Source organism: Diuraphis noxia, unplaced genomic scaffold, assembly GCF_037042655.1.
Source record: "Diuraphis noxia isolate RWA-SAM2 unplaced genomic scaffold, SU_Dnox_SAM2 contig0001, whole genome shotgun sequence".
Lineage (NCBI taxonomy): Eukaryota > Metazoa > Arthropoda > Insecta > Hemiptera > Aphididae > Diuraphis > Diuraphis noxia.
Window position 1 is genome coordinate 86736104 of NW_028301711.1, and position 14324 is coordinate 86750427.

General features: G+C 28.8%; 1 protein-coding gene across 2 annotated transcripts; it reads right to left on the reverse strand.

Moving 5' to 3' along the window:
• Positions 1-3218: 3218 nt before the first annotated feature.
• Positions 3219-8735, reverse strand: LOC107165548 (uncharacterized). 2 transcript variants are annotated; one of them, XM_015513836.2, is made up of 6 exons: positions 8577-8735; positions 7870-8003; positions 5243-5590; positions 4608-4677; positions 4276-4451; positions 3219-3868 (listed from the first exon to the last, which is right to left on the reverse strand). In XM_015513836.2, the coding sequence occupies exons 2-6, from the start codon at positions 7966-7968 to the stop codon at positions 3821-3823; spliced, it is 741 nt and encodes a 246-aa protein (XP_015369322.2). In that variant the 5' UTR covers positions 7969-8003; positions 8577-8735; the 3' UTR covers positions 3219-3820. The 2 variants fall into 2 exon arrangements, with proteins under 2 accessions (XP_015369322.2, XP_015369320.2); XM_015513834.2 differs by having other exon boundaries at positions 4240-4451.
• Positions 8736-14324: the final 5589 nt, after the last annotated feature.

A 14324-nucleotide genomic window follows, 5' to 3' on the forward strand; every position in this document is an offset into this window, starting at 1 on the left:
AAAAATAAAAAAAAGCACTTAAAAAGGTCATTAAAAAAAGGATTTATTCGTATAAATATAAAAAACATTGTAATTTATTTATAATTATTTGGTACTTAATTAATAAAAAAGGTAATAAAAATAATAATATAAAAATATAACTACATGGCTTTCGATTTATTGGGTATCTTTAAGCCGGACTTTTTTTCGCGGGACTTTTGACATCGGACTTTTTTTCGTGGGACTTTTTTTCCCCGGACTTTTGTTCGGTGATTCCCCAATGACAACTACAGTGAAAAATGATACATATTAATAGTATAAATATTATTCGGTGTAGAGTTCAAAGTTACAACCTTTTTGATTAATTTTACAAAATTTAATAAATATAACAAATACAATTTGTATAACATAAATTAACATTCATAATTAATACTTTAAGCATAATATATTTATATAAATTATACATTTGTACAGTATACATGTAATATTTTTTATGTTTTAAATTCAAAATATATTGGATTGTAAGTACTTAGGTAGGTTACCAAGCTAAAAAACTAAATTGTATACCATGTGTTTATAAGATTGTATTAAAAAAAAAGGTGTTCAGAAGTGAAACTCATCCACACCCCTAAGTATGAATGACTGTATAAGTTATACAGTATAATATGAGAATTATACTTATCAAGGGAATTCCTCGAGTTCTTTTGATTCACTTCGACCACTGCCGACAATACTGATCGAAATACAATAGTAACACGCGTTTTAACAAAAAAATATATATAGTATAAAGGTACTGTCATGTAGGTACAAGGTTGCAGAATTTCAAATTTTAATGCATTGGTTTTTTTTTATAAACAGTGCAGGTAAAAAGGTAAATACATTTCCTGTCAACCATACACATCTTTTTCCATTAAAATATATAGTATAATATATCATAAGATAGGTTAGGTAGGTTACCTACCTAACCTACATAATATTATTATCGTACTCTCATTTATAATATACACTGCTGCAATGCCGATTGCCGATATAAATACAATAGTAACATATGTTATAACAATATATATGATAGGTATTGTGAACATTTTTTTTTTCGAAACGATTTATATAAAATGTTACCTATAGATAATTTTTATCGAAATACCTAAACCCTCAGATTTCTATTTTAAACCGAATGATATATTATATAAAATAATATAGCACTCACCTCTACACTTCAATGTTTTTGTATACATTATTTTTACAGCTTTAGTCATTAATATTACAACGGTCTGACAGAGGTCATTTTAAATTTAAAGGATGTATAAGATGTGTTTCTCTGAATTCCGGGTTAGGGATTAAAATTGTGTTATTATGTACAATACTACAAATTTACAATGAATGTAGATGTATGCCACACTGGTGTCGAAAGAATAGGCCCGGATCATGAGAGTTTCGTCCCCCAAAAAGGCCAGTATAAAGTCGGGTAGGTAGTAAGTAGTCGTTGGCAATATTGTGATGAACAGTTCCTACCCGTTCCCGGTTTTTGAACAGTAAAAACAAAAATGTAGTACCTACTACGTGATTATTGCAGGCGTCAACGTTTTCGGACAAAACTTACGGTTCCCTTTTCGGGGAATGGTAAACTCCTACTAATGTAATATTAAATTAGATAGTACATTAATTTGTAAAGTCGGAATTTCAGTCCATGAAAAATTCAAAAAAGTTATTGAAATTTCAAATCCAGTATTAAAATAAATTATATACTCACTGGACAAAGAAAATGTGTCAATGATTTACCCGAAGACTTGGCAGTCAATATAGCTTATCTTAAATATGCTCTGTTTACGTCAATACGTAGAACTAAGCTTTTCGAGGTATAAAAACTAATTGTCTCCAAAATTTAAAATATTTAAAATGTTTGGCATACGCATACATCAAGTTGGGCAAGTTAATTCAATTAAATTGCTCTCAGTTACAGTTAAAAGTAAAAAAAAAAAATTAATTAGAAAAGTTAAAAGTTATGATAGAAAATAAAATTAACATAGATCAGTTTAAAAATAGTTAATTTTTATTCTAGTCATAATATTCATAGATCAAATATCTCGGATGACATTTTGTTTTGTTTATACTGTTTATAGGAATTTTCGTATTTACCAGTTTATATTATTGATATCCATTTAAAGATTATGTTATTTATTTTTAAACCTCTTTTAAGATCTACACTAATTGCAGAGTTAAACAAAACAAAAATCGGATTTACAATACCAAGTAGATAATTAAAGAGAACTCGTGAAAATAGCTAGTCCATACAATAGATAACATGCCTACTAATTAATATTATTTTTACTATAGTAGGTATAGTAGGTACCTACAATTAAAATATAATTTGTTTAGGTATTATAAATTGATGATACTTATTATATTATTAGAAAAATTGGACTTCAAAAATCGGAAGAATACATTTTGTCTGTTGGTTTTGCATTATATAAAAAAAATTTAAATTAACTTAACTGTACAATAATGATGTATATGATAATGAATAAAGTTAAAATAATAAAAAAAGTTAACTGAATAAGTTAAAAACAGAAATAACTAACTAGTTAATTCTAACTTTTTAACAAGTCAATATCTACCGACTACCATTAGCATACATTATTAATTATTATTTATTATCATAAAATGTAAATAATATATTTTTTGATAGAATTAAAATAAAACATCCATAAATTATAACGAAATGTTGTTATTTTTTAGTGTAGTTATTATTATTTCAAATGCAATTTTCGGTATTTTTTAGTGCAATATAGCAATTAATTTTACTAGTTTTTTACTACTACAACATCCTTGCCTCATTGATGTCCTAAAGAACTTTTTTCACCATCAACATTTGTCAAAAAACTATACAGATTCCGATTAGCCCGTGAATTAAGTACCTAATAACGAGATTCGGCTATATAGGTTTATACCTATTATTTTATGTTTATTTTTTCCGGACGAAGTTGGATGTACGACTAATATAATTTAACTAACCAATATTAATATAATATGCTGAAAGTCCGTCATTACTCAGAATTGTTTTTCATCATATTATTCTGTATGATGATGAATCATTGATCTTAAATTCAACACATCCATTACTTTGACCTACTTTATGATAAGATACACTTAACACTATAGCAGGGAAACTTCCCCGGGTTGCTTATCACGTTGTGACGTCACCACAACTAATAAAATAATATGATGTTATCACAATAATATAAATTAATACCATTCTTTTATTCAATGATTATTTAAAAAATACGTATAAAAAAAAAAAATGAGTACAAAAGTTAGCCAGCGGTAGGTACATATACGTAATATACGTGTACGTATTACTCTTATTAATTACATTGATAATATTTCACAGTACTTCACATGCATACATAATGAATAATCAATGTTGTAGTATGAATAAAAGAAAAATATTACTATTTATACTATTACAATGGGATATTATATAATATAGAAAAAAAAATGTAAATATACTATATGAAGTGATGAATTTAAAATAAGATACACCTGGTAATATGAAATATGCAGGAGTCTGAAGTTTCAAAAAAATCACTCCACGTAGTATACACCACTACTATATTATACAAATACTTATATATAAAAAAAAAAAAATAATAATAATAAATATAAAAATAGTACGTGAGTACACACGGTACAAAGCTACACGTAGACTAAACGTTACACAGTATTATAATAATATTACAAATTACAAGGTTCTAACGATTAAGACTATGTGTGTATGTGTGGTTGCATTGTTGTCTTTAGCATCATTCCAACCACCACCGTCATATTCAGTAACTGCGACGAGTTAACCGTTCAACAGGTTCTGGACGGACCTCAATGCCGTGATCGGGATCTAAAAAATATTAACGAAAACATTCCAAATGAAATTTGTTCCAACAGTTGATATTTCTTAAAGATAATAATAACGATAACAACGACAGTGAAGATATTATTATTATTATTATTAAATGATATGATAAATTGAGATGAGAATGATTATGAATGATATTACAATTTCAGTAACCAATTAATGCCATCAACATCACCGTATGCGTATTAATGTATAATGTGTTGATAGTCTTTAATATTATATTGCTTATAAACTTATATACCAAGTCGAGTTTAGTTATTATTATTATTATTATTATTGTATTAGATTGTTAGAACCAAGTTAGGCGTGTGTGTGTGTACTACTACATCACCACCATCACACACAACACGTACGTTGAATATTTCATCGTAATTTGTTTTTGTCTGTACCATCATCGAAGCGCCTTCTCCGTTTCCGGAGGCTCCAGCAGACTCGTGTCCATAGTCAGAACCGACAGCTGCTACCGGAGCTTTGTCAGCGTTGCCGTACGTGGCACTGCCAGATACAGCAGACGCAGAGGCAGAGGCAAAACCGTTGTTCTGGTGTTGACCGTGAACCGCAACTCCTGCAGAATCGAAAAAGAAACAAATTACCATTATTCTTTGATACATAATAATATAATAGTATAGCCTATAGATCAATAACAACAGCGTACTAGCACACGTGAGCGGGATGTAAAAATACCTATTCATTTGTTATTTTAATTATTATAAATGTATACCTGGTTGTCCTTGATGCATTTGTTTGTGGTTTAAATACGTATTGACAGACTGTAATACATTGATGGGAATCTAAACATAAAAAAAACACATAATTGAATCAAGCGATTTCTATAATATATTAATATTTAATTAGATTATATAGGTACACGCGCACGCGTACTGTTGTATATAAACATGTTGTCATGTACGCAAAAAAGTTTCCGTTTTCATATACACATTAAAAATATTTAATGAGCACGAATACTGCGTCACACAATCATCGTAATGGTACGTGCAGAACATTTTTAATGCCAAATCGTATCATGATTTCGTAACTAGGTAGTTTAAGCTGTGAGCTATTTTGGGATTTTAAAGATCACCATCATTTACGCAAAAAATATATGTTGGTACCTATGTGTACGAGAATATGTAAGATAATTCAGATTTCTACAAAATATATTGAGCATAATATAGTTCAATTTAATATTTGTCATTTGATATTATTAATATGTAGATTTATGACACAATGGAAAAAGTGTCATCACAAAGCCCCCTCCCCCTCATGTCATGTTTAAATATTAAATTTAAATACTCTCAGGAAAAATTCAGTCTACGCCCTGACCTAGTACAATATAATATAGTTATAGGTACTCACGGCAAAAATCCTATCGAATAAACCACCACTGCCGTTGCCTCCGATTCCGGTTCCGACTCCTCCTGAATAGTATGGCCCTTCAGGTTTTCCACTGTTACCGTATCCTCCGGTACTTGGTTTTATTGGCTTTCCGGTCGACGCAAATTCGCTAGCGCTGATGGATCCGATACTGGCTTCAGCTCCGGCGCCTCCTGGACCGTACCCAGTACTGGCACCAAGGCCGTTGCCGCCGGCGGAAGCCATAGCACTGCCATCATCAGCCAGAGAAGCAGCTGCGTGGAAACCTCCCCACGAAGCAGATACAGAGTCTCCGTTTTTCGTTATGAACGATCCGGATTGAACAATTTCCTGTAAATGAAAATATTTTTATGATGAATATATTATATATTATTATATAATAATTATCATATATCATATATATTAAGTTAAACCATATAGTATTAAATAAATTATAATTAATATATCTTTAATATATATAGTATATAAGTATACTATAATTATTCACTATTCTTAATATTCAAATCATCGTTTATGTTTACAACTATTTATCTAGGTTGAAATTGAACTTGTCTAATTCCCTTGTATATTATACAAACTATTACATCCGCATATAAACCAATAGTGTTTGCGTGTATAAGCTAACATTTTTTAAAATAAATAGATCCTTAAAAGTTGAAGACAAATACTGCGTCATTTGCTTTAAGATGTCCCTCACTCCTAAATAAAATATGTGTTTAAGCATCGTCGATGATGACGGAATAAGTGAGTGGATGTGACCGTGAATAAGAAGCACGAGAGACTTTAACGGCCGTGGAAAATTTCAGAACACGAACTACATAATACTCGTAAATAGTGCCTAACTATAAATTATTATTATTAATTATATAGAAACGAGATTCACGTCAATGGCCTCATAATACACCCTACTTATTTACCTCTATGCACCAACTATTCATTATAATAATATTATTGCCGTCATTGTACAGCGTATTGGTACAATATGAATGATTGGTATACGGATGAGAATTTCTCAACACTATACCAATCGGTCGAATGTGTGAAAATAACAATACAAAGAGATTTAGTAACATCTAGTGTAGTTGAATGAGCGTGTGCGCGTGTATATTTATAATTATATTATAAGTGCCTAGTGGATTTACTTGAGTACGACGACGTGTAATGGAAAATCACGCGCAATAATAAAGACCAACACAATGAACTGACTATAACATTTATAATAATTATAATATGTAAGCCTTGATGAAAAAATCGTCATAAATACATTGTACGCGTGTAAAATACATACATATATATATATATGTATATTCCATGATACGCGTACGAACGATTTAATAACATAATATTATGTGTGTATAAATTTAATATTTTCATTTTCAATAAGCGTAATTAGCGCGATCAACAACCGGAACGACAAGCGATCGTTGGTAGATATTTCTTATGTTATGTATTTATAATAATATCTATAATGCACATCAGTACAACGTCCTTGTACAAGACTCAGCGGGGTGATCTATGTGTCTATAAAGTGTCTACGTGTCGTCCGCAAGGACATTGTATTAGTGATGTAATTAGGAGGAATTACTTTATCTTGAGTAATGGACCACATCCCTATCAATCAGCCATATTTTAATATTTATAACAAGTAATTAATGTTAATCTTTTTGCAATTCAATTCAGATTTGATATAAAAATAATTTGATTTGAAAATCTGAGAAATCTTAAAGTTATGCGCAACTGAGTCGTATTAAATTATTATAATTGTTTGACAAGTTATTCTACGCCGGTTAAATTATTAAAGAATTTATAATTAGAAACAGCTAAAAAAAATGTTTCTTACGCTCAGGAAAAAAAAATTAAATATAGCCAAATCTCGCACATAGATTATGGCACAGAACACTCGTCACCGCGTTTATACATGCATACTTGTATATGTATATTATGTGTATGTCATATACGTTTGACATAAAATACGTGTAAATGATAGGGATATAGCTGTTTACATTTTTCATGATTTATAATTTTAAACTCAATTGTTAGCCGTTACGTTCAAGTTACGTGCCCAAGACCACATAATCGTACATTATATATATTTGCTATTTTCACCACACCCGTCGTAATATTCATAATAGTATAGTATCACTAGTTTATAATAGCCATACCATTTTGAGGATTTCAATAAGTATCTATTAAAATAATTAATAATGGAGAAAAACTAAACTATTGATTGCAGTATATACCTACAATTTTGTTATAATTATTTGGGAAAGTAAAATATTTTGAAAAGAATAATTCAGTTGAATAAGAATACAGATAATAAATAAGTATAAAATGTAAAAAAAAAAAAATTATGTGGTGTACTATTTATGTTTCAATACATTACTCCAGAACATCTGAGGCAACTTCAAGAAAACTTGGTATGCGCACTTCAGCTTACTGTTTAAACTTCACTTATTACTTGTTTATTACATGGAGGAAATTAAAAAAACTGGTAAATAAACGTATGTGTCGAAAGAAATCATAACACGAGTATAAATATTATATTAAGCGAAAAAAAATATACAGAATAGATATATTTTATATAAGAATATTATTAAAATATTACTTACGTTACTCTGTTCAGATTTGTCTTTATTGGGAGCGGCAAACGCTACGCCGAAAACCACGGCAATGGTTAACATTTTCTTGAAATTATTGGTATGAGACATCTTGGTAAAAGTAGTAATTTTCTATAAAAACTAAACTGAGAATATAAAAAAAAAATTCAAATATTAGGTACGTAGGTATCTAGTTCAAAAAAAAAATTTTATAAGTAAATGTTCAAGCATCCAGAAACTTATTGTTGCTTAATTCTAATTTTTTTTTTTAGTTATAACATGTAACAGCTATTATCATTAAAATGCATTAAAAGTAAATATCTATAATTAATAATAAAATATTATAATACAATTGTCAATTATTATTGTACTCATTTATTTCAAAATTTAGTGATAAAATTACGTTTTTATGTCAAACTCAAATAAGAATGATGAAGAATAAACTTTAATATTGCAATATAAATACCAAGTGCGCGCAAATTTATGTATTAACACGGAACGTTATGTTGTATTTTTTTTTAAATTTTAAATCGATTAACAGATATAATTTAAGGTATTGTGATTTTTGAAATTTCCTAAAAATCGAAACGCGGAAATGAAACATTGTAAACGTAAATATAATCTCGATATAATATAGCGAAATGATTGGGCTAGTGAAGTTTACGCGGGCATCGAAATTCTAGGGCCGGTATAAAAAATTGAAGTCGGGAAAAACTTACATTGTGTGTGTAAGACAATTTCTGTAGTCGACTTGAAGTGGAGAGACTATTTGTGTTCAGGAAACTTCTCTCTGGGAAAACAATATCGACCGCTACCGCTGCACTACTGCTACTGAAAGTCGACAACGGTTCTGATGTGCGATCAGGACATCAGGTGTAGAATATTTGGTGGGTGGCGGGCGGACGGCTGACGGCCTATCCGCAAATCAGTAAAAGGGGCCAGCCACCGGCAGTGGGGAGGACTTGATGGTCGGGTGGGATGGGTAGCCAAACTTGTCCGACGGCGAGTGCCGTGTTTTTCCGCTGTAGCCAAGGTCAACGTTGGCACTAAGCCAGCGGATTAATCTCAACCTCGCGAAGTCGTATTATAATAGTATAATACAAGTCGTATATGTATACTTATAATAAAATATTAAATGTGATTTTCTACGTACCGAGTAATAAATATCTAAACAACAACAACAACTTCTTCGATCGCATTATTTGTGTTGTAAAAATAGACTATAAAATGTTCGGCAACTGCAATAAGTGACGACTCATGGGGAAGTGAAAAACCGGTGTAAGTCCCGAGGCAAACGATTTGCAAAGTGATTCATCAATATATATATATATATATATATATATTATGCTACTATATATTATATTTATGTGTGTGTGTGCTTCATGTGCGTCATAGAGTTTATGCATTATATATAGAAACGTGTATTAACAAGTTAAACGTATATTAGAACTATATTATATAATTATACGATTATTAGTACGTAGTATGACTGTATGAGTGTACAATAATCGTTTTGGTGCCGGTGGTTTGCGATAATAATAGGCGAGATTGTATAGTAACGCGGAGACGGCTGGAATGACGATGAAAAATATTAAGGAAACGCGAGCACTCGAATGCTAATACTTATTAATTATTAAAATGTATTATAAAAGGTAGTCTAATCGAGGAAATCCTTGTTACATAATATCATATTTTATTCGTTATGCAGCTCGTGTACGCTGTGCTGCCATTCGGTGTACATATAATAATATATGTATTGTATTAAAAAATATTATAATAGTAATTGCTTGCAATATACATGATTGTGCCAGCACAAATCAAAAATCAAAAATGATTATACCAAACATATTGCGATGTGGATAACCGATTACGAATTATAAAAACAAACAAAATTTGATAAGTCGCTCTGCAGTATCATTGAATAGGTCGCAGTTAATATAATATGTTGTAAATTTGAATTAATTTAATGGGAAATCATTATACCGAAAAACGATTTACCAATTAGTAATTTATTTTATAATTATTAAAGTAAGTTATTTTAGACTAATTTTTAACAAAATTATTGTGTATCGTTAAACGGTGTGAAGAGGTTCATAGTATAAATATATTTATAACTTAAAATTTGTCGAGATATTTTGAAAAATATATATTACTTTTAATTCTGCAGTAAAAAAAAACTTATGGTGAATCTCGTTTTATATTTTAAAAGCTTATTTAAGTATTATTATTCATCGTTTAAACAACTAATTTTCTCAACATTTTAAGTGAAAATATCAAACAAAAATAATAGTTAAAACTATTTTTTGAAAAACTAATGAAGGTTCATAACCGATGTACCTACTTCCGGATTACTATGAAGTTGATGTTAAACAAAAATCGACACGCACAATATGATGGTAAAACTATACTGCTACGAATAGTATTTAAAAATCACGATATTGTATTTGTATAACTTAAAAATATGACGTTATATGGATAATAGACGTCAACATTTTGAATGCTGATTTCTTAATAGAAAATTATATTTTATGAATAAGTACTCCGATGGCGATTAATTATACTATTATTATATGCTTAAGGTGGTGATGTCTTCACTCATGGACTCTTAGTTGTGTCAATTGAGAAAATTTTACTTTATGCACTAAGCTACTATTGCTTAGCTTTCGGCGTCTCCGTATATAATTAACTATGTTAAGCACTTTTTAAACGATATGACGCTCGAATTTATAATACATTAACCACTTAGTGAGGACATGACATCAACTATGATGAAATTACTTTGAAATTCACAATGTACAGGTGAAATTTTCGTGTAATTCATGGCTTTATTTTGTTTTATATATATACTTTTATTTATTTTCATTATTATAGTAATTTATAATAATTGTTAGTCAAGATTAACAATTATAGAGTTTATTTTTATACTATATTTTGGTAACAATATGTAAAAAAAAAAAATCAATTTAATTACAATTATATTACCAAATGCTTAATAATCAAAATATTAAACCATAATTTTCACTAATTTTAATGAATTTATAATTTAAAAGACTTTAAGGGGCCTGCTCGTGATTTTAAACAAACAAATTTAAATACTCGAAATTTAAACATCGTTTAGCAAACGCGTTCAAGATAATTTGACGACCTGCAGCTCTGCGACTGAAAAAAATCGGGGTTGGTAAATTGAGTCCCGGGGAAAAATATGTAGTAGGTAAGTTGAGTTCCGGAAAAAATAAGGTAGTAGGTAATTTGAGTCCCAAGGAAAAACGATTTATATGCATTTAAAATTTAAAAATATGCACTATAACATTTTTATTTGTGATTTGTAGACATTCATTGACTGCATGTATATGATTTTGAATATAGCAAAATGCATTTTTATTAATTATATAATTATTTTTTATGCAATAAAAATGCATGTTGCTATTTTCAAAATCATATACATGTAGTCAATGACAACAAATTGCACTAATCACAAATAAAAATTTTATAGTGCATATTTTTAAATTTTAAATACATATAAATTGTTTTTCTCTGGGACTCAAATTACCTACTACTTATTTTTCCCCAGGACTCAATTTACCGCTTTCAAAATGTACCCAACTTATCTCGGACTCAATTAACCTAGCCCCAAAAAAATACTCCAAACGCAGATGGATCAAAGTAATTATTGTATTTAGATTTATTTATATCTGCAGAGATATAAATATAATATATAATACAGTAAGTATGGATATATTTTTAACCATATTATTATGTTTACAAAAGGAAAACACCAACAAGTACCTGCAGTACTTCAGTTGACGTACCATGTGATGAAGAGCCAAATAAGTGATCATTACATTATATTTTAGATTTTGAGCCGAGCAAATAACCAATGAATAAATATAATTTATTATTATTGCTTTTTAAATAATGTGGATTTTTTTTTCAAATGCCCATAAAAACTGTAGATACTTTATAACATTTTTAGCATTTATACCTAAGGTCAAAAAATTCAATATAAGTTTCTCCATAAGTTTACCTTCAAATAACTATAAGCTCGATTCATAATAGAAAAACATTTTATGACCGTCTGAAAATTAAATTTTTACGGAATCGTTTAAAAGAACGATTTATCCTCAAATAATTTTAGATATTTGTAATTATACAAGTTAAAAATACTTGGAACTTTCATTAGTTGTTTAGATTGGCATTGTCTTAGTTTTTTTTTTTTTATAAATATTGATAAAAAAAATTTCGCTGGTACAAAATACTTGAAAATTTAATACAAGATTCCATACAAGTTTATCTTACAGTAATTCAATAATTATTAAGCTACATAGGCCCAATTTTTTTATAAGCGTTTGCAATTCAAATATTGACAAAATTTGTCAAAACTACAAATATTTGCTAATTATTTTTCAGTTAAAAATAAAAAACTAAAAAAAACAATTTTATATAAAAAGATAAGAATTTAAAATTTAAAACAATGTTATTGATTAGTTTTGCATACGATAATTATACAAGAAGTCGAAGATGTCAATTAAAAATTTTTTTCCGAGTTTCTAAAGTTTTATTTTTTACGATTCCAGATTTTTGTTATTATTAAAATTAGAAACTTGACACATTAAGTTTCAAAATATTTCGTTTATTTTTAAGCTGTTTATAGGCATTTAAAATATTTGATTTTTTTTAAGTTTTTCTTTTTCTTCTAATGTTGATAAAAAGAGAACACAAATAAAAAAAAAGGTGGGTAAGTGGATGTCGCTCTGCTGTACAGTAGGTTACAAGTAGGTCACTGTAATAGATAGTGTTAAATTTATTATTATTATTATTACAAAGTATATTTGATTATATTATTGTGAATAAAGTCATTTCTATGCTTACCTATATTTACGAGGAAGCTTTTTTTAAAATTTTTAATCCTTAGCTATTAAAATTTAACATTTTATACACTTTTAACTATTGATAATTTCTAAATTCTCAATTTGATAAATTTTGCCAAAATTTGAACTTTAAATACTTATAAAAAAAAAAATTATGCCCATGTATTTTTAATATTTTTCAACTGCTATTGTAACAATATATATGAGGAGCCTTGTATTGAATTTGCACGCATTATTTTTACCCAACAAATAAATTCTATTTACAATTATAGAAAAAAAATTTAAAACTGACAATGTCCGTTAGCAGCTCAAAAAGAGCCAAATATTTTCAACATTTTATGGTGTATAATAAATGAAAATATAAACATTCAGTTTCAGTATAATTTCCATGTATCTAGAGTTATTCGTTTTTAAATAATAAGAAAATAAGAAAACCGCTACACGAGAAATCGAGTGAATATCCAGTATTGTAAAAATATGATCTTCAAACGCTCATAAAAATTTAATTTGATTTGCTTGGAGACATTTGTTTTTGATAAAGATAGAGGAACTTATGAGGAAGCTTGTATTACATTTTCAAATCTTAGATTTAAAAAAAAAAAATGTTTATGAATTCTCAACTCAGTAGTATAAAATGTATATGAATGTAAATAAATATATTGTAGTATGAATTATTTTAACTGTGTGTTACTCATTATTAATAATTTATATTTTTCGTTCTTGTGATCTATGTTTTCCTTTTTTATTTGTACGTTCAAGTGTACAACGTACATTATATTATTTGTAGGTATTCTAACTAATTAGAAATGTAAATAAGCGGTTAGTATAAATATTACGAACGGAAACGAGTGTCGTATAATATTAGGTATTTAATACTTATTAGTTATTAGTATTGGACATTAGTTGATTAGTAGATAAGATAACGTAATTGTAGACCGCTAGAACGGCATAGTGCCCAGTAGCAATGAGTGGTAGTCTGCGGGTCGCGGGAGATATATACGCACGCGCATGCACATGTCAACACTATCGCCAGACAGAAAAATTACTAGTGTGATTTTTTGCTCAAAACACACTTTACGGGAAAAACTCTCACACCTCGTAGATTTTCCGATTTTCGTAATTTTTTTTTGTTAGATAGAGGAATATTTTTTACAGGGCGCATTGGACTTCAATTTTTGATTACGTAGCTAAAAACAAAAAATAATACAAAAACTAAAAAGTTGTAAAAATTGGATTAAATTCAAACTTGTTATATAAGATTTAGAAAAATAATTTTGAAAATCCAAGTCCAATGCGCCCTGTAAGAAGTCTTCCTCTATCCAACAAAAAAAAAAAATTGCGGAAATCGGACCAATCTACGAAGCGTGAGAGTTTTTCCTGTAAGGCATGTTTTTGAGCAAAAAAACAGGTCGCGTGCAAGCCCCTTAAATTGTTCATACATTGACCGGGTTATACCAGATTGCGCGGACAAAGTATATCCTCCCCAGATGTGTGGGTCAAGTGGACAGAGTAAATTAAATATTGCACGCTGTACAAATTTATTTTAAATTCCATTTATACATAACGATGTAACTACAAAACTATACTTACATATTTTAT